General features: G+C 33.5%; 2 protein-coding genes across 2 annotated transcripts; one reads left to right on the plus strand and one right to left on the minus strand.

The window, feature by feature from the left end:
* Positions 1 to 8,164: 8,164 nt before the first annotated feature.
* Positions 8,165 to 11,255, plus strand: LOC108986998 (AAA-ATPase At3g50940-like). The gene is made up of 2 exons (XM_018959823.2): positions 8,165 to 9,456; positions 10,592 to 11,255. The coding sequence occupies exons 1-2, from the start codon at positions 8,416 to 8,418 to the stop codon at positions 11,042 to 11,044; spliced, it is 1,494 nt and encodes a 497-aa protein (XP_018815368.1). The 5' UTR covers positions 8,165 to 8,415; the 3' UTR covers positions 11,045 to 11,255.
* Positions 11,256 to 12,405: 1,150 nt separating this feature from the next.
* On the minus strand, positions 12,406 to 17,899 carry LOC108986993 (bifunctional dihydrofolate reductase-thymidylate synthase-like). Its single transcript, XM_018959816.2, has 12 exons — positions 17,597 to 17,899; positions 16,116 to 16,632; positions 15,636 to 16,035; positions 15,481 to 15,525; positions 15,220 to 15,285; positions 14,498 to 14,559; positions 14,292 to 14,366; positions 14,036 to 14,201; positions 13,832 to 13,955; positions 13,471 to 13,577; positions 13,118 to 13,308; positions 12,406 to 12,769 (listed from the first exon to the last, which is right to left on the minus strand). The coding sequence occupies exons 2-11, from the start codon at positions 16,544 to 16,546 to the stop codon at positions 13,198 to 13,200; spliced, it is 1,587 nt and encodes a 528-aa protein (XP_018815361.1). The 5' UTR covers positions 16,547 to 16,632; positions 17,597 to 17,899; the 3' UTR covers positions 12,406 to 12,769; positions 13,118 to 13,197.
* Between the last annotated feature and the right edge of the window lie 3,239 nt (positions 17,900 to 21,138).

Raw genomic sequence — 21,138 nt, forward strand, 5'->3', positions numbered from 1 at the left:
AATGAAATACAAACCGACACAAACAACTCTCCAAAAACCAAAATCCTTTCCTTCTTTGTCTCTTCATCTTCTCTTTTTCTCTTCGTCTTTGTGAATCGTATCTGCAATCCCTGATCTGCTAAACACTGGTTCACCAAAGTCCACTGATGCCTGTGATGCAGATAAATGTGCTGGTTCCATTGTCGAAGGCGAGGCGTTGGTGTCGTCGCTGTCTTTGGGTAAAATAATTTCGAAGCTTTAGCTTTTGGGTTTGGATTTTCGCAGTTTCTACTGGACCTGTGTTTCGTGCATTTGGGTTTGTCTAGATGGTTTTGCATTTTAGGGGTTTTGGATTTAATTTCTTTGATTTTTTATAATCATTTAAAGCTTTATTTACTTTATTTTTTTGCCATCTGAATCTAGGGTTTACTGATATTTTGGTTTTCAGGGGCGCCAATTTTTGCCCCTGTTCGACCGAGTGTAGTGATTTCAGTTTCTGTCTCTTTCATTTCATCCGTTCAGTGGATTTCGAAGAAGTTAATTGTTTTGGGTGTCTGAACAGTCTATGGCGAGGCTTTTTCGGAACGCTTCCATTTTCAGACACTATCTACATATTTCGGAGGTCACTCTCTTCACCCATTTGCATACCATTTTTTAGAGCCTTTTTTCATTCGATGTTTATTCGGGGACTCTGTTTCTTACACTCTATTGGATCACCGACCAAGTGTGCGCACTTTTAAGAAATGGAAGTTTGGAGAGATTGGAATCTTAAGGTTTGGGACCATTGAAGATAATGGTCCTCGTGCAAAGGAGCCGATTGCAACTGTTTGACCGAATGGAGTTTGGTGGCTTGTTTCTAAGAGGCAAAAAAAAAAAAAATGTAACATGTTCAGTTTTAGCCTCTTTCGGGCTTTTTTTTCTTTTGAAATAAAATGGAAATTTTCATATATGAGCATTTCTTTTGTTTCTCCCTATGTTTTTGGTCATTGGAAAAAATATATGCTTTTGTTGTACTCTGTGTTTAAGGTACTCTGTGTTTAAGGTTTTGATAGAATTGTTTCTCTTTATTTGCCTCTTTTACAGTTTTCAGGTTTGGCGCGTTCGAAACTTATTTAAGTTGATTTATTTATCTGATTGCTTATCTGCAGGGCTTTAGAAGAGTCATATTGGGCACTTCTTCTCAGTTTTGCGAATTTTCTACAAGAGGTACTAAAATTATCTGGCTGTTGACAGAACCATAGTTTGGGAATTCTTAAATTGGTGGTTTAGGTCGTTGTTGAATTTTATTTCAGCACCTTTGGCGTGTCATAAATTAGTCTTGTTTCTCTAGGCCCATTGAATTTATGAAAGACTCATCTAGATCATATAAATTCTTTGTTTTCTATATTGAAAGTTTTCTTTGTTGTCGTCCAAATGTAGACGTGAGGTAGTACAATCCATGTGTGGATGCCATTTATTTGTCACTACGTACGAACGCATTGTTGACTACAGTTTTGGATATCATCATTCTTAAGCATTATGAAGTCACATGTCCAATTTTAATGAAATTAACAGGTACTATTCTTCTATACTCAGAGGCTGCTAGATCTGCTTAGCTTGTTACTACATAAGTGCACATTATTGACTACAGTTTTGTTCTTATGCATAATGAAGTCACGTTGTAAATTTAAGGGACTTTCATACGGCAGGTCTCTATAATTTCATAAAAGAAGGGACTTTAGATGCAAAGTAGGTTGGTAAGGCTTATGCATGTGATGGTGAATGCAAAATAAGGAGAATGCAATCTTGGAAACCCAGGTAAATGAAACTGAGAGGAAAGTAAACTATTTGACTTTGAATCTAAAGAGAGTTACTTATTTTGAGTCTTCCAAACTCATGATGTGCCAGATATCTCAAATTCAGATTTTCAGTCTTCCACCCCTTCTAAAAAACATTTATTTTGATCCAATCAACGTTGCTAGGCCAGGGTCCACATATTTTATTCAATCCAAGGATCTCGTTGGTACTCCCTCTTGGACTTCATCATTCTGCCTTAGTTCTCATGCTTACAACATAATGTAATTTTTGTTGGCACCATAGTTTCCTTGGCTTAATTCTCATGCTTACAGTGTGGCTATTATATTGCCTTCTAATATTGATACTATGCTTGCAGTTCTTTCCAGAAAATGCTAAAGCTAATCGCATGGGTTGGTTTCAGGTAATAATAAAGCTTGTACTAAAGTAGATTTATATTCTTAAGTGACATATACATATACATAGAGACATATATTCTTAGTGACATATACATAGAGAGGGATCAGAGATGAGACATGATAATAAAGCTTGTGCTCAAGTTGATTTAGAAGTAATCTATTTGGAAGGTGATGGAATAATAGAAAGTATTTATTTTAGATTAATAATATTTATTATTTATATAGTGTATTCTGCACAACTAAAAAAATATTTATTCTTTATATCTTGAGGCATTTTGTTGATTTTATTGTTGATTTGATGCACAAATACCTGCTTAAATTCTAGGAAAGCGGCTTAGAGTTTGTTCCTTATATTGTTATCTTCACCTACCTATAGATGCCTCTTATAGTGTGAGGGTTTTAGTCTCCTACATTTGGTTAACGTGGTTTTTACTTGTTTCTGGATGAATCCTCCAGCTTCAGAGGCACCGAAAAGAATGCATATGCTTGGAGCAGATCCTGGTAGGCAGTTTTCATAGTAGTCTCATAAGGAGCCTGTATTATGAACAAGTATTATATTTTTCAAATATACTGTTTACTGTATTATATACATATCATGTTTACTGGGAGTTAGTTGTTGATTATATACATATACAAGTATTATATTTTTCAAATATCCTGTTTACTTTATTTTTATTTTTTAAGGGACCTTTTCCAGTGATAACAATTCGCTGGAAATAATCTTTTAAATCGGGAGTATTTGCGACGATCTATAAATGCGGCAAAAACTTATTTCCGGTGATTTAGAGAGGGAGAGATGTGAGTCTCAGAGAGAGAGAGAAGAGAGAGAACTTACTGACGTGAGACAATGCAAGATGAGAAAAATGCTGGATCGTCATTTTAGAATTAAAATTACTTATAAAAAAAGAATTAAAATTATCATAAACAACTTTTATAAAACTATGAGCGATATTGTTTATTTATAAGATTATATCTTCTATTAATGCTCTTCTTTTATAATATATCACAGAGTGTAATTATTTATAAATTATATAAATATTACATCTTTATTTAATTAACCAAAAAACATTACATCCTTATTAAGGAAAAATTAGTTCTTAACAAAAAAATTAAATATAAACTAATAAACTAAGTAAACGTGCATTGCACGTTGCTTTCACCTAGTATATATATATGTATATATTTGTGTAGTCTTGCGGTTGGTATGGAGAGAGGAAAATACTTTGGAGAAAATGTGATAAGAATAACAAGCTTAGTGAATATATATTTTTGAGAATATTTCTAGATAAAAGAGATGTGTTCTTTTAAGTGGAGCTTTGGGCTCAACTACTTGTGCAGAATAGGCTTGAGTCATACGACGATCAGTTGGGCTGTTATATCCTGAAGGAGTCAAGTCAAAAAGATTTCTACTGCACCGGTTAATTTGAAGTTTTGTACACCGCAGAGGGCTTGAATCTCTTTAAAGAGAGCGATATTTTCGTGCCTCAGTCCAAACTGATTTCGTCTTAATTTTTATTATATTATTGTGTATTTCACCAACACATCCTCTATCAAAGTAAAACATTTAACTAATATTTGCTCAAAAATAGTTATGTTGATAGTACTCTCATTGGAATAGTCAAAGTCAAACCTAAGTTTTAACTTATATGACATGAATTTGCCTCTGCATATTCTATTCACATCTAATTCCTATATTCAATTATCTATTTATTCTTTATATAATAATAAGGTCATATATTTTTTTAATTTTTTAATTTATTTATTTTTATCATATTTTACCATTCTACTGATTATATGTTAATTATTAATCATATTCTAATTAAATTATTGGTTAAAAAATCATATTTTCAATGGTCATTTAATGCTAATAATCACAAACATCTAATTAAAGTACTCACCATCACTCTTCCCAAATCAAGTATATCTTCTACCAAAAAAACTATACAAAATATATATATATATATATATCAAACATTATTCAGCATATATTCTACCAAAAGAGAAAATCTCAAGTCAAGTATATCTTATGTAAAACAGCTACAAAAAGGAAGACATTTATATCTTCAGAAAAACTACCCAAATCAATGTGCATTTACAACAAACAACCCAAAGAAGTGTACCATTACAGCATTAATATAGTAACAAAAGCCACATACTAATGTTTAGCGTTAACATATAGCCCAAAGATTTGTGTCAACCAACCAAAAACATCCACAGCAATATGTTGGCAGCCCAAAAAAATTCACATCAACATCCACAGCTTCCAATCCAAATAGTACAACACAGATCAAATTTACTGGCCTACACATTCTAGTTTGGAAAAATATTTGCATCAGCCTACTATTTATCACACACTCAACACACTTAATGTATTGAGTTAAAAAAAAAATTTGAATGCATGTTATGTGGAGAGTGTAGACTGATGTATAGAATTACTCTTCTGATTTAGAAGGAATTAGTTCTGAAAGAAAATAAATAAATAAATTCTCAAGTCCTTGTCATTGAAATGTCAGGAGTTGAGAGAGAGAGAGAGATAGCATGCAAATTGTAATCAATTAATTTCATACATAATACTATATATGACTTCAATTTTGAAAATATTGTAGCTAAAACTCGGTCCAGCATCACGTTGCCTAATCCAATACTGCCGATTTTTCGTTTCTAATAGCTATTTGAAGGATTTTATTTATCCTTTAGCTATTCTAAGAGCATTAATATTAGATTTATTATTTTTATCTTTAAAATTTGATAAAAAGTACATATTTTTTATAAATTTAAAATCTTTATATCCATAACTTCACATTGAATTAGCCATTGAACTCATTAAAATAATAATATTTTTAATTTATTTTTTTCATATTTTACAATTACACTAATTATATGTTAATTAATCATTTATTTTGATACTTAAATTATTATTTTTCAAATTAAATATATTATGGTTCAAAATTGAGAAACAATAATTTAAATAAATATAATAATAGTTATAGAGTGTGAATAATAAATCTTCAAATTTGAAGATGAATTGAAATGGACTGTAGTTTAAAATTTCAGATTTTAATGTTTGGTGAATCCAATGCAGTGATTTTAAATTCCTGGCATTTGCTCTTTGTTTCTCTTAGGTTATGTTTGGATATTGAAGTGAGTTGAATTGAGTTGAGTTGAGATGATAAAATATTGTTAGAATATTATTTTTTAATATTATTATTATTTTAGAATTTGAAAAAGTTGAATTATTTATTATATTTTATATTAGATTTTGAAAAAATTATAATGATGAGTTAAGATGAGTTTGAGATCCAAACGAAGCTTTAAATTCTCACACAGAATTTGAGCCACCCTCTCTCTCTCTCCGAGTGAGTTCTCAACCTCTCCCATGGAGTCGTCTCAGCAACTTACAGAATATGAGGTCAAGCACCTCGATAATATTCTCGCAGGAACGATCAACTTATGACTTCCCTTAAAATCCACTCCAAGGCCGCCAAGGTCTCCGTTGCTTTCAAGCGCCAAAAGTTTGATGGACTTGAACCCATCTTTGTATTCTGATATAAGCGGAAACCCATCATTATAGTCACTCGATATTGAAAATCCAATTCTCATTTTTTGTTCTTAAGGTTTCGTTTGGATGATAAACATCTCTCAACTCATCTCAATTCATCATTACAATTTTTTCAAATTTCAATATAAAATATAATAAACAATTCAACTTTTTCAAATTCTAAAATAATAATAATATTAAAAAATAATATTCTAACAATATTTTATCATCTCAATTCAATTCATTTTAACATCTAAACGCAACTTTAACGACAGAATTGGAATCAAATCGTACAAAGTGAGCCCGGAGAAGAAACCTAAAGGCTAGGCGATATTCTCGAAGCAGCAATAAGGTTGTCAAATCTCCGACCTTGTCAAAGCCTTCATCGGGCGCTTTGGGGCCTCTTAAGAGATGAGTATCGTGAAACCAAGTTTGATAAATTACTGATTGAAAGAATTTTAGAAGGTTATGTTTGGATAGTGAAAAGTGTTGAGAAGTATTGAGAATGTTTGTGAATAGTAGTGAAAAAATAATAAAAAAGTAATAATAAAATATTAAATAGTAGTAAAAAATAAATAAAAAATAATAAATAGTAAAAAAATAGATAAAAAATAATAATAAAATAAATAATAGTAGTGAGAGTACCTTAAATAAATAACGTGTGCAAATTGGCATGCAGTGAGTTTATTTTTGATCCTGTTAAATGGCCTCGGGAGCAAATGGATGAAGATCTTGTTAAGCTATTGAAAATGTTCAATGCCATAAGATCTGTTGTCCGGGTGCCAACTTTCGACTCCAAATACAAGATTGTCGTCCTCACTTGTCGCTTCAAAGTAGGTATATGTCGGACTCCAAATACAGTATTTTTTGTGTCCAGTTTTGGGAATGATAATCATTCAGGCCAGTGGCTTGGAATCATTTTTCCAGCACTCTTTCCATACTCATTGTTTTGGATATTTGGTCAGTAATTAAAACATTTATATGAAATTTTAGGTGAGTTTAATAAAATAAAAATTGTAGTTATTAACATTAAATGACTATTAAAAATATTGTTTTTTAAACAATAATTTAGTTATAATTTGATTGTTAATTAACATATGATAGGTAAAATTGTAAAATATGAAAAAAATAAATTAGGTAAAAATAATAATTAGTATTATTAAAAAAAAAGATTTATGAGAATTATATATATATATATATCATATATCTAACTATTTATATTCGAACCAAGGGAACCAATCCACACAGACTAGAGATGGAAGCGAATCAAATTCTCTGCATGAATGGAGGAGACGGAGAAACAAGCTATGCCAAAAATTCTTTAATTCAGGTATTATCTCTCTTACTCACAGGTATAGTCACAATTTGCAATGGTTTTTTTTTTTTTTTTAACTCTAGCTTGACTTTCAGAGACCTGCATGAGGCAAAAGTCCATCTCTCCTCACAATTTCCACCAAGGATGCTGCTAGCAGCCTCCCAGCTTTTATTGCTGGACATAGTTGAAAATTTTTCTTTTTTTTATTTGTTATGATTTTCTTTTAAATATTTTTTAATATTTTCAATCATTAAAAAACATAAAAGAAATGCACAATTTTATTAATAATTATTTTGTTACTCATCAAGTAAAAAAATTAAAATATATGAGCGATATGATTATGATTAAGGGGGCAAACTCAGTGCTATCTAGCATTTTCTTTTCCACCAAACACATTCTAAGTTTGCGTATTTAACTTTTACGGATGAATCATCTCTTTATAAAACTAAAAATAAGAAGAGTGAACGTGTATTTAGGATCTGTTAATTGGGAATACAACTATTTTTAAGTATTTTTATATATTTTTAAATTATTTTATTATTATTTATAATCTATTTTATTATTATTTATAAATTATCATAATATCTAAACGAGTGCTAAATCATCACGAGTGAAGTTGTAGATCTAATAATTAGAGATAAAGAAGTATGCATTAGTGTGTTTTTTTATGTGTTTTTTTTAATTTTTTTATATAAATTTTTTTAACAATTTTAAATATTTTTAAAAAATAAAATAAATTCATAATATCATTAAAAAATATTTTTTTAATGATTTTTTTTTACTTTTTAATTAAAAAAATATTTTTTAATAATATTTTAAATATTTTTTATTTTTTTTAATATTTAAAAATATTAAACAAATTTCTATATAAAATAATTAAAAAAAAACACATTAAAACTAACTGTTGCTCCTAGCGCAGGAGCAATCACAGCGGTGATTTTAGCAGTACTTTATAATTTATGTGTAGTTTGAGAAATTGAGAAAGAAGAAAAGAAAAAAAAAAAAAAGCATACGCACAAGTAAAGTCGTAGACGTCATCCTGGCAAGCATCTGCCAACTGAAAGTCAAAAAGTATTTTCTCTGTGTTTTGAACTTTGTTTTCCTTTTTACATTACTGAGCCCCACAGGCATCGTCACCCAGTCTTACTGATTGGATAAAACATGCATGAGTCCATGACCAAGAAGAAGACCCCAAAAACAAATTGGCCCGCAAGAATCAAAACAACGCCGTGTCCTTCTGTGCATACGGCCATCGTCCCTGTTCCAGCCAGGCGCCAACTACAACCCCCCTCCCTCTCTCTCCAAACACCGAAAGCTCCGCCATTACAGCCCATCTCTTCCACAGCACCATCCTCTGGTACAAACCCACCAAAACCCAGAATTACAAAACCATGTTCCTCCAAAACCTCCAATTCCCCTCCACCAAAACTTTGATCTCCGCGGTGGCATCGGCTGCTGCCACGGCCGTCCTCCTTCGCTCTATCGCCCGCGACTACCTTCCCCGTGAGCTCCAAATCTACTTCCAACTCAAGTTTCGCACCCTCTTCACCGCATTCTCCTCCCAACTTACCCTCATTATCGACGAGTTCGAAGGCCTCAATCACAACCATCTCTTCGAAGCTGCCACGGTCTATCTTAGACCTACCATATCTCCCAACACGAAACGGTTCAGGGTCACTTTGCCCGTGAAGGAGACCAAGATTTCCGTCTCAATGGAGAGAAACGAAGAGATTGTTGACGTGTACGAAGGGGTCCAACTCAAATGGAAGATGGTCTGCAAGCAAATCCCATCAAAGTGGATATCGAACCCGGGTTCTGAATCACACCACTCCACGCTCAAGTCAGACCTCCGCTACTTCGAGTTGAGCTTCAACAAGAAGCATAGGGACATGGTTTTCCAAAAATACTTGCCCTTTGTCTTGGAGAAGTCCAAGGAGGTCACTGAAGGGAGAAAGACACTGAAGCTTCACACTTTGAAATATGATCGGGTTCGGATGGCAGGGAGGAGAGGGGACCCGTGGCAGTCTGTAAATCTTGATCATCCCTCGACGTTTGAGACCTTAGCCATGGAAACCGATGTTAAGGCAACGATAATGGAGGATCTTGAGCGGTTTGTGAGGAGGAAGGAGTTTTACCGGAAGGTCGGAAAGGCTTGGAAACGAGGGTATTTGTTGTTCGGGCCCCCAGGTACCGGGAAATCAAGCTTGATTGCAGCCATGGCGAATTACCTTAATTTTGATATCTATGACCTGGAGCTGACCGACGTTAAGCGTAATTCTGAGCTCAGAAACTTGCTGATCTCAACGGCTAACCGATCGATTCTTGTGGTGGAGGATATCGATTGCACTATTGAATTGCAGGATAGGCTTGCGCGAGCCAGGGCTGTGAATCCTCGTCCCCATTTTCATCATCCCTTTAATCAAGGAGAGCAGGTAAATTTGATTGCTTTGTTATTATTTCTTTTATTTTTCCCTCTTTGCCCGTTGTCTTTATTAATGGGTCTCTCAAAGTTGATAAAATTGGTCTTCAGATGTTTTTATTCAGGTTTGGTTGGTTTTTTTTCAGGCTTGTTAGTTGCTGGTTGTTTTTATTTGATTTTTATTCGCACTTGGTTTTGGGTTATTTTATAGCGTTCTTGAGACGGGGCCGCTATGTGTGTTGAAGATTTTGTTTATAGATACCGATTGTCCAATAATAATTGCTAGATGCCTGTCTGTTTCTGGTAATATAATTTGGATTTGTGAAGAGGTTACAATGATTTTGGTGGTGATTTATAATTAAGATATCAATGGAGAAAAGATCTCTGTGGGCAAATGGGTTTTATATTTACATCTTTGCTGGCTCACACTGTCCTAATTTCTGAACATCTATTTGAAGCTGTGCAGAACAAAAGCACACTTGTTGTCAAATTTTCTTCCAACCCCGGTTCGGGTTTGTATAGACTAGAGAACTTCAAACCTCTTACGATTCGATTTACTATCAGAGAAAGCCTTAGTTCAATACTCTGATTGTGAAATTTATATTTCCTAAATTTTCCGAGTAGATTTGGAAGTCCTTCAATTGCTAGAATTACCTTGGACCAGTAAAGAAAATCTTTGTTTTCAACGTGTTTCTCCATTATGACCTGGACTATTCAATCTTCTTGTGTGGATCATGTCTGTCTTCTTGCCCGAAAAGTGGGAAGACCAAATGTTTATTTAGTTTCAACTGGAAATATAGACACACACCTCAGCCCATAAAGCCGTAAGCATCAAAGTTCAGGCTGTCACTGAGGAGGAAACAATGAGAACGCCAGTTCCAACCAGATCAAAGACATGAATGTGGGCCTCTCTGGCTTGGTGATGTCACATAGTCTGATTAGTGGGCTTAAGAAGCGCTGGAGTCTCATAAGACTAGTGGCCAAAGAAGAGTAGAATCAATATGGAGGCTCGTGGATTTTCTCAATTCTAGTGGGAGCATTGCAAGCATTATCGTGGGTGTGTCTGAGCATGTGTTTTTGTGTTCGCGGTTTCTTCTCAAGAACTCCTGTTGACCAATAACTTGACAGGGTATTTTCTTTCTAAATAGGTGACCTTGTCCGGATTTCTGAATTTCATAGATGGACTGTGGTCAAGCTGTGGGGATGAGCGGATAATAGTGTTCACAACCAACCACAAAGATCGGCTGGACTCGGCTTTGTTGCGCCCCGGCCGGATGGATGTACACATCCACTTGTCCTATTGCACCCCATGCGGATTCAAAACTCTAGCATCAAACTACCTTGGGATTACAGAGCACTCACTTTTCTCAGATGTTGAGAAGCTGATAGAAACAAGCAAGGTAACTCCCGCCGAGATAGGTGAGGAGTTGCTGAAAAGTGAGGAACCTGAAGATGCACTAAAAGACCTAATCGAGTTCCTTGAAAGGAAGAACAGGGAGAGTAACGAACCAAAAGCTACTAAAGAGGAACAGGGAGCACCGGGAGAGGATGGTGTCCAGGAGGCAGAGGGAAAAGGTGAAAGCGAGACCGCGAAAGGGTGAGCAAAGCCCACGTAAATATAAAGGAAGAGTGATTCGTTGTGGCCTTGGGGAACGAAGTTGAAGGAATAAAGCTGGCATCTATGTAATAACAAATAGATCAGAATCGAACCTTTTCCTTGTAATGCAACATTGTATGGTTGTGGGGTTGTCACTAGTCATGAAATTTAAATTTACCATAAAGAAATATATATAACTTTACCTGTCCAAATTACTTCGTCTTTCTCGAACATTAACATAAAAACTTTTAATTCCTTATTTCTTTTTACAACCGTTCTTATCTCATCTCATCATTATCACTTTTTCAAATTTTTACACAATGAAATAAAAAATTCAATATTTTCAAATTCTAACATAAAAATAATATTAAAAATATATTTTAATAATATTTTATTTTATTTTTAACTTTTATCTCAATTCATCTCATTTATAATAACAAACAAGGCATGTATTTGTTACTCATACCTAATTTAAAACAATAATTTAATCTTTTCGCATGCAGCTTCGCTTCATGGTTAGCTTAGATAAGAGGGTACAAATACAAAATCTAGACTCCGAATAAGAACTTCAGCCTCTTAAATTTAAGAATGAAGTAATTTTATAAAAATAAATTTATAAATTGACATGACTTGATATGATACATTAATTATTTAATAATTTGTAAATTCATTTTTATAAAATCTTTTTATACATTGAACAAAAAACATATACACCAATTTATATGAAGCGTCTTGTTTGTGAGTCTATCGTTATTCGTTATTTGTGATGGACGTTATTCTTTTCATCTCATCTCATCTTTTTTTCAAGTATCATTCAAATACAAATACTTTAATATTAATTATTATAATTTTTTCAAACTAATTATGATAACTTTTCCAAACTTTCAAAACAAAAATAAAAAATAATTAAACTTTTTCAAAACTCAAAATAAAAATTATATTCTAATAATATTTTAATTTTATAATATTTTTTATTTAATTTTATCTCTCATTTTTCAAAACCCAATAAATATTTAAAACTATCTCACTATTATTTATAAATCATTTTACTTCTATTCACAAAATTATCATATTATCTCATTCTCCGAACATTCACGGCAATTCCTCCTTGCGAGGTATGATCTTCTCTGGCCATCACCTTTTTTAAGCTTTTAATATCAAGGAGTAGGATAGGTTGTTTGGAGATCAACATGAAAGAATAAAAGCTGGGAGGCATGGACGCTTTTATTTTTTTAATAAAATGCAGGTAATAATTCGTAAGAAGTCCCCAAGCTTAAGCCCAAATTTTTTTTTTTGACTAACCCACAAAAAAGAGAAAATAAAAAGGAAAAGAAAATGTTGCATCCATCATCTTTAATACGAGTGAAAGCACAACAATCACTGAAATAGAACTCAAGAACACAATCCGAGTAATTTTCAACAAAAATATATAAGATAATTCGAAATTTTAAACTCTGGTTACTTTCAATAACACCGGCAGAGTAATTGCAGCTATATTTTAAAAAGGTGATAGCTACATATAAAAAGGGAAAAACAAACTTAAAAAGTCAGAAGCTCCTCATTTTAACTAAATCACCTTAGAACCACCAAACTCCGTGGAACTGAAGGATTCTCCTCACTGCAGCAGGTCCAAGTTTAAGTATATTCAACTAGTTTTTTTTTTTTTCCTCCTTTTTTGTTTTTTATTCGTATAGAATTCAATATCAACATAAACCTCCCACAGTTGTGCCTGAGACATCATAGAGAGAAATCTATCAGTTCTTGGGAAAAAACATGCAGAAATTAAGGCATAATGATCAGTTATAAAAGATGACATATGATTCGATCATCAAAACTTAAAAATATGAATTAGGCAGTGTTAAACATTATGTATCGTGAAGAGTGCCGAAATCCCTATAATCAACTACAACAGGCACCAATTAGATGAAGAAGAAATCTTCATAGCAATGAACCATCTAGAAGGCTAAAGATCTCTAAATAAACATGTAAAGGAATTTCATGTTAATAGGTAAGCGTCAAGGAGGCAAAAATTTGAACCTCTAGCAGAAAGTGAAAAAGTATAAATTCAGATACTTGCCTTAAAAACTATGGCAAATATTGCCTGATAGGAGGGACCATTCTCTCAAGTCTTTTCAATTGAAAAGCTCTACAAGATGGCTATAATGCCATTTTCATTTCTATCTTCTGGTGAGGATCATAACCTATGAGTTTGAAATCACTAGCCACAAAAGAATCTATGTTCTTCCTCTCAGGATTGATCCTCAAAATCTGCATTAAAAGTGAGGGCCAATAATGTAAAAAGAACACTTCAAACAATAGGGAATTTGGAAAGAGTAATGAAAATCATACCATTTTCCAACTAGCAACGTATTTCAAGAAGAGATAAAAATCAATTCAACAGAGTTTTGGTTTTAACACTGTTATACTTACTGGAAAAGGCTTAGGGAATTTCTGAAGCTGCTCCTGCAGAGGTCGGACATGAGTGCGGTAAACATGAGCATCCCCAATAACATGGGTAAAATCACCTGGCTTGAGATCTGTAAAAGATAAATGATTATGATGGTCTGCAGAAGTGTACCATAAACCACAAAATTGAACGTTTAGAAAACCAACAAATAATTTAGGCATCTGCAGATTGATCCTCCTAACCTCATCACTATTTAAAATTTACCATCAGATGCAGTATCATAAACTCATTACATTAAGCACCAAATGCCACCATAGAAATCATCAAAAGCATATCATTCTAGAAAGATCTTCACTGGCAAAAAAAAATTATGTAAATGCATACCACAAACGTGAGCAATTATGCATGTCAGGAGAGCATAAGATGCTATGTTAAAAGGCACACTGAGGCCCAAGTCAGCAGACCGCTGATACATTTGGCATGATAACTCGCCATTGGCCACATAGAACTGCAAAAAGAAAGATGATGTACTCAGAAATAAAGAGATATTAGAAAAGAAAAGGTTGCGTGCAATGCTTCAGTACAAACCTGGGCAAACATGTGGCAAGGTGGAAGTGCCATCAATTTGAGATCAGAAGGATTCCATGCTGAGAGTATTATCCTTCGGTCATCAGGATTATTTTTAACCTTGTCAAGAACGTCCAACAATTGATCAAATCCTTGTCCACTGTAGTCAGCATGCATGTCAGTATACCTGTAGAACGTAAGATGAGTAAAAGTGGGAATGTAATTCTTTTCAGGCTAGTCAACAACATGAACTTAGAAAAGGTTAAATCCTCCCAACCTAGCACCAAAGTGTCTCCATTGAAATCCATATACAGGTCCCAAGTCACCTTCCTCCCTGTCTGTCAAACCGATGCTGGAAACAGGAAAATAAAATATAATATAAAACTGCATGAAGGCAGAAGTTATTTACTCTAGCTGCAGAGCAAAGACGATACATGTGAATGAATATAAATGTATTTACCGATATTTAGATTCAATACTTGCCTATCAAGGTAGTCTCGAGAAGCATTGCCATCCCATATATGAATCCCTTTTTCCTGGAGGACCTGTCATTAAACCAACTTCTGATAATGCATTCCATTTCATCAGACAGATCAGGATTCTAAATGTAGAATCATACATGCATCAGGTAAATGAAAGACACGTGACCAACCAAAGATTTCACTTGGTGTTCAAAATGTACTCATTACATTTGTCATGAAAGACCACACAAATATCAAAGAAGACAATAAATATTAGAAATGGGAGCTTAAACATACTCATTTTATATTCTAAGATTGCAATTCGTATCTTTCATTGCATGCATATGCCATCCATGCAACTAAAGATATTCCCTTTGCAACATCACCAACAGGAACACAAAATCAAAGACAGTTTTTTAGATACCAATCATACTCCGTACAAACTAGCAACATGTACACTTGGTCCAATACACAGGAAGAGTCAAAAGAAGTGATTATATCTTTTTCTCAAAAACTTCACACTATATAGGTATGTCTGCACTTGAAGTATCACAGAAAATAATCTTCTTCAAAAATTTTTTGAAATAAGAAAAATTCAAGCAAGAAAAAACAATGAATCAAATGAATGAGTCTGGTCAACGAGCTACTGGTACTAGGAAGTTGAAGTTCCACTATGGTTCCATTTTCCAATAAGGTAAGGAAGAGATGGAGCATACAGCTCAAAATGTTCAATAAAGATATTACCTTGGCATTTGTTGATCCACTGATAAACCACAGAAGTTCTTCAACAACACCTCTCCAAAACACTTTCTATTAACCAAATAATAAATGTGTCAACCTAATATTGAGATGAATAAAAGAAATTCATTTTTTATGCAACATAACCTTGTGACCAAAAATACATGCCGCAAATTAAAATCGATGATAAAAAAGAAAATACATACAATGGAACCAGAGAAAGATTGATGGTCATTCCTATTAAATCCTTAAGAAATATTCACATGCCTTAGTGGTAAGAAGAGGAAAAGTTTTGCGCAGATTGAACCGCATCTGTTGAAATACAATGGAGAAAGAGAAACCAACCGAAAATCATTAATATGTAAACAAGAAATATTAAAAATAAAAGAAAAAAAGTATATCTTGATTATCTGAGTTTCTACCTGGCACCCAAACTTCGACAAAGTACCAGTCCCCGTCCTATCATCCTTGAGAGTGCCATCTGAGATTATTTCTTGAACCATTCTAAGATAAACGAGCTCCTCATGTCTCTCAAAGAGCATCTTGGGCAAGAAAGAGAACTTCTTGACCTCAAACTTAATGGAATCTGAACTACCATCAAAGACCAGATCACCGTTTTGACAAAAAGATTCACCCGCAGAACTCCTAACACGAACATATGTCGTGAAGGAATATCGAATATTATTTTCCACCACAGGAAAGGACGAGTACCATGGCTGAAATATAGAGGTATCCACTGCAGGGATATATGTGTCACATTCAAGGCTTGTCTCAATTTCTGTGATGTGGATAGCATCACATCTAGGCGCATTGAGAGCTTCCCTGTATTTAAAGACGATCAATAGAAAAAGGGAAGGAAACAAAGAAGTGCTCATCAAAAACAGAAATGAACAAAAACACACCTCAATATCTGGCCGCCTCCTATAACAAACACTTTATCAATTGACAGACAATATGGGGGGCCAGCTAATAATTCCAAAGCAGAAGCCATGCTTCCACATATTAGAACATTTTCTGCAGTTGCAATATCGAAACTCCCAGAGCGAGTCAGAACAACATTAAGGCGACCAGGCAGAGGCCGACTCTCAACGGGAAAACTCTCCCACGTTTTCCTACCCATTAGAAGTGCATTCTTTTTCGCAGGATCTGATGTATTTGTAGTGATATCTTTAAAAAATCTGAGATCAGAAGGTAACTTCCATGGTAATTTCCCATCCCTACCAATACCCATTTCTCGGGTTGAAGCCACAACAACTTGGTAAGTTCTCTGTGGATCAGGCTGGCCGTTGCCGTTGCCATGACCATTAGAGCTTATCAAAGAGTCACCAGCCATTATTGAAGTCAAAACCTCACAGAAACTTAAAGACGATGGCTTGAAAAAGGAGCGCACTGCCAACTTTTGCAGAAGTTCCGTAGGACCTAAAATAGATCGCAGAAATTTATTAGAAAAACAATATATATATATATATATATATATATATAACCATTCCTGAGCTGCAATCCAATAAGGAAAGTAATGACTGGTACATGCATAACAAAGGAATAATCAAGCGTCGAGAAATTTAGGAAAGAAGATTGCAAGCAGTTTAATATATGTAAGTACAGGGCATGGCATCCCAATTTGAAACACCAGAACATGCAAAGCAAACCAACTAACCAATTCCAATCGTCTAGCTCGGGTCAACTCAACTAAGCCCTGATCCAAATAAAAATTCCAATTCTCCATCTAAGTTTTCAAATTTGACATTATTATTGAACTAAAACTATAAATAAACAAAACAAGACTAGGTTCTCAGGAGATCATGTCCCATACATATACACATGCGAGGCAATTTGACAATATTTGCACTGCAATTTCTTTCTTAGAACCAGCGGAAAAGAAGGGAAAGATCATTCTTAGAAGACACTAAAAAAACCCAATATGATTTAAACCTTTTTTTTTATAAGTGTGATTTAAACCTGAAACAACACATTTCTAAATAAAAAGCAATTAACTACCATAATTTGTAGAGTTTAAATTACATTAAACACTGAAGATAAGATTTTTCTCATTCAGTGTTTAAGAAGAAAAATGAGAGAGAGATACAGAGAGAGAGAATTTGATGCTAATAAACAAGTACTAAAAATAAGACTGATAATGCGAATTTGAATAAGAAGAACTTATTGGTAATTACAATTCCACCAAATATTCATTGGAAATCCCCAACTAGGAAAATAAACTATTTTACGAGAAAAATGACATCATAAAATATCTAAAATGGAGCAGTCATCGATCAACACTCGCATAGTAATTAACCCGCGAAGCAACCAAACCTTCAATCGCTACCAAAACGAAAAGAGATAATTGAAGGAGGGAAAAAACTGAAAATGTCCAAAAAGTTACCGGGCGATCTCGGGCCGAACCGCAAAATCTTAACTCGGAGGGAAGGAGAGAGTGAGGGAGAATTTGGGATGAGAGATATAAGGGTTTAGAAGGGAAATGGAGGAGGGGGAGACTTTTTATTTTGGTCGGTGGCTAGCTACGCGGCATTTCGGAGGAGACAGAGAAGAATGGTAGCAGAGCAACAACACGAAGGCACGAGAAAGAGACTGCAGAAACCAGCAACTAAACCCAAAACCGCTCTGACTCCAACATTCCTCTCTCTCTCTCTCTCGTGTCTCTGCGTAGAAAAAAAGAAAAGGGAAAAAGCGAAAGAGAAAAGAGAGCAGAGAAAAATCCAAAAGCACAGTTGACGCGGGGTGCCGCCGAGGTCTGTGTGTGTGTGTGTCATTTGAGTAAATATAGGATGTTGTTGGTCTCATCAAAATGCCCTCACTTGTTGCGTCGTTTTACGAGCATGTCTCCATTTCCCTGCTGTGCGATGGATGATGGATCATTTTTAATTTGTGGCCTTCCGCTTTCAATTAATTAACCCTTATCTTAACTTCCTCTCCTTCTTTTTTTTTATGCATCCATCCTCGTCCTTTCAATCAAGGTCACAATCACAATAATACTATTGGGGTCCCTTCACATTATTTTTAGGTCCATATTAATCCTATATATATTTTATCTTTTTCTCGTTTATTTCATGTAATTTATTATGAATAAATCACTATTTATTTTTATATTTTATATTTATTATTTTTTTATAAAATATTTTTATAAAATATAAATATATTTTTTATAAAACGTGAAATAATAAATAATGACTTAATTTTTCATTTCATATACATATTATCTAAATAAGAGTTCAAAGATACTATACTTTTTTTTATATATAAGATATTGAACAAAAAGAAGATATACACAATGGATCAAAAATTAAATGATGGTACCGAACCGGATATTAATCTCTCTTTAGAAAAAATCCTCTCCATTTTCTCTAAAGTCTTCAAAACTCCATATCAAACGAAATTGGGCTCGTCCCCCATTCTCTTCTGTCTATTTTATTTTTGTGTAATATTTTTTTATTATTTTATTTTGTATTTTTTAGGCCAAATAATGAAGGATTCTCATTCAAGTCTTTCCAATCGTCGCACTTCTACACATGCCACATCGACATGAAGTCCAACTGCCGATCTTCAAAACTACTAAATCCAGCATCCATCGGAGTGGAGCGTAACCCACACGCGCAGGACGAAGTTCCAGATATCGTCGGCGCGTGGCCATCACTCTCCACCAAGGAGCCCTCTGCCGACGCCACACTCAGTTTCTATGGAACCTTTGACTCTGGGACTTCCAAGTCTGACTGTCAACTTTCTTCCCATAGTGAACAGTGTTCTGCATGAGCCACTGCTGACCCATTGTGCACTGTTCATCCGGTTTTGTTTTTCTATTTATTTCTTGTTTCCATTTTTAGTGTTTTGTAGTTGCTTTGTTTTTTTATTTTTTTGTTGACCCGAGTGAGGTGTTGGGGCTTTGGATCGGACGTAATCTGAGGCAAGAATCGTTCGAGAGTTGTGGGCAATGCTACGATCGATGATCATACGGCCGAGCTGTTGTGGTCCGTGCATGTGCTTGGTGCTCGTTTCGTCAGGGCTCGAGATGCCGATGCTTGCGGTGGGCGTGACATCCGAGATCTCACCAGTGCTTGTGGTCATGTAGTTGTTATTGTGTTTATTTGTAATTTTTTGTTAGTTTAGTTATTAATAAAATAGAAATATGCAATTGGATTTGGTCTCTATAGCAATGTTATGTACTCTTCTTCTTTGGAAGGATAGAGGGGCCTTTAAGTTCTGTTTTATAGAGCGATTTATTTGTTATAAGAGAGTTTATTTAGAAGTTAAGACAATCTTCGTTATAAATGAATTTATGTGTGGGGAAGTCCAAGAGTTGATGTGTAATCTAGATTTTCCATGTATTAGATTTTTTATGTATTAATAAATCACAATTGTAACTTTGATTCATTAATAAAATGAATCTATTTTTATAAAATTAAATTAAATTAAATTAAATTAAATGATGGTAGGGTTATAATTTCTTGAAGACCAGGGCAACTAGGGTATTAGGTCATTGTTCTAGATTAGCACATAAAAGAAACGTAATATCTGAAACTAAAATAGCCAAAAAAAAAAAAAACTATTTTATCTACTTAATTTGTCTTCTTATTTTAACACTTCATATATTTTATTTTTTTTTAAATATATTTTATTTAATAATTAAAAAAGTGACTATTAGTATATTAATTTTTTTTTATATATTTTTAAAATTTGTTTAAAATGATAAAAAAATATATAAATTAAAAAAATTTAAAAAAATAATTTGAATTAGAGGTGAATTGGAGCGGTGCTCCGCTCAAAAAAAAAATAAATAAGCAAACTGCAAAAGCACATTATTAATACTCTCGGTCATCCTCAGGGGCACCAAAGCTGTGTGCTACCATGGCCTGAAAGGCGGGAAATCGCGTTACAACTACCATAGCACGACACCTGTTAGTCTCAGCAAATGGAGTAATGGGCAGAGTATAATCGGGCGTCCACTTGGCGTCAATCGCAAAGACCTGTCAGTGTCTTTTCAGCTCTATGTAGTTAATGGTAAAATAGGTGTTACTTGAACGTTTTACTTTCCCTAAATATCATAGTTTAAGCTAATCTACAGCAACGCTATCTCGGCCGTACACGTCACTGTCCGAGCAAATCTGAACTGTACTTCTTGCAATAGAGAAATATTTTTTATGTCTCGAATTTGTGTCTCAAATGATTTTTTTTTTTTAAATATACAATTTTATTAATAATATTTTTAAAAAACTAAATAAAATAAAAAAATATGTAAATATTCTAGCAATAACTTTAAACAGTAACATTAATGAGGCTGAGTAACAGTTTTCTAATATATATTATTAACTCGATCGAACCTTGCTTTCTTTATTATTATTGAAGAGATTTGACTCCAATTAATTTAATTATTATCTTAGAATTATATATAATTATTCTCGTCAAGAAATTAGAGTATTCAAATTATTTTAGATTAAATTTTAAATTTTTTTTATAAATTAAATTATATCACGTAGATATTTTAACTAGTGTTATCTATACTGGGCCATGGCTTATAAATAAAATTTTTATCTCTTAAAATATATATATTTTTCTTAAAAAATGTAGTCATGATTGATTTTGTATATAACATCACTTCAAATGTGTTATATTAATTAAGAATAATAAAATTAAGATAATAAAAAATATTATTATTTTAAAAAAAATATATAGATACAACTATTTTTCTAATTTTTAAACGATTCTCCAATACAATGTTATTATTTTTGAATTTATATGAAATTTACTTTACTTTGATGGTATAAAAATTTTAAAATGATAATTTTTTTTTTATTAAGAAATTGCTCAAAAGTTATAGTTAGATATGGGGAGTTGTATCTGGTAGTATTTTACCGGAGGAAATGCTAAGGGCCAAAAACCTGTTGACAATCCACAAAAGATTTGCAGTATCCA

This window comes from Juglans regia, chromosome 13 (assembly GCF_001411555.2).
Source record: "Juglans regia cultivar Chandler chromosome 13, Walnut 2.0, whole genome shotgun sequence".
NCBI lineage: Eukaryota > Viridiplantae > Streptophyta > Magnoliopsida > Fagales > Juglandaceae > Juglans > Juglans regia.

What these genes read in the sequence shown, in the direction of transcription:
- LOC108986998 (XM_018959823.2), top strand. Translation starts at nt 8,416, where the DNA reads ATGTTCCTCCAAAACCTCCAATTCCCCTCCACCAAAACTTTGATCTCC. An exon ending in CCTTTAATCAAGGAGAGCAG is followed by an intron (nt 9,457 to 10,591) that starts GTAAATTTGATT and finishes CTTTCTAAATAG; the next exon opens with GTGACCTTGTCCGGATTTCT.
- LOC108986993 (XM_018959816.2), bottom strand. Translation starts at nt 16,546, where the DNA reads ATGGCTGGTGACTCTTTGATAAGCTCTAATGGTCATGGCAACGGCAAC. An exon ending in GGAGGCGGCCAGATATTGAG is followed by an intron (nt 16,036 to 16,115) that starts GTGTGTTTTTGT and finishes CTTTAAATACAG; the next exon opens with GGAAGCTCTCAATGCGCCTA. An exon ending in CTTGCCACATGTTTGCCCAG is followed by an intron (nt 13,956 to 14,035) that starts GTTTGTACTGAA and finishes TTCTTTTTGCAG; the next exon opens with TTCTATGTGGCCAATGGCGA.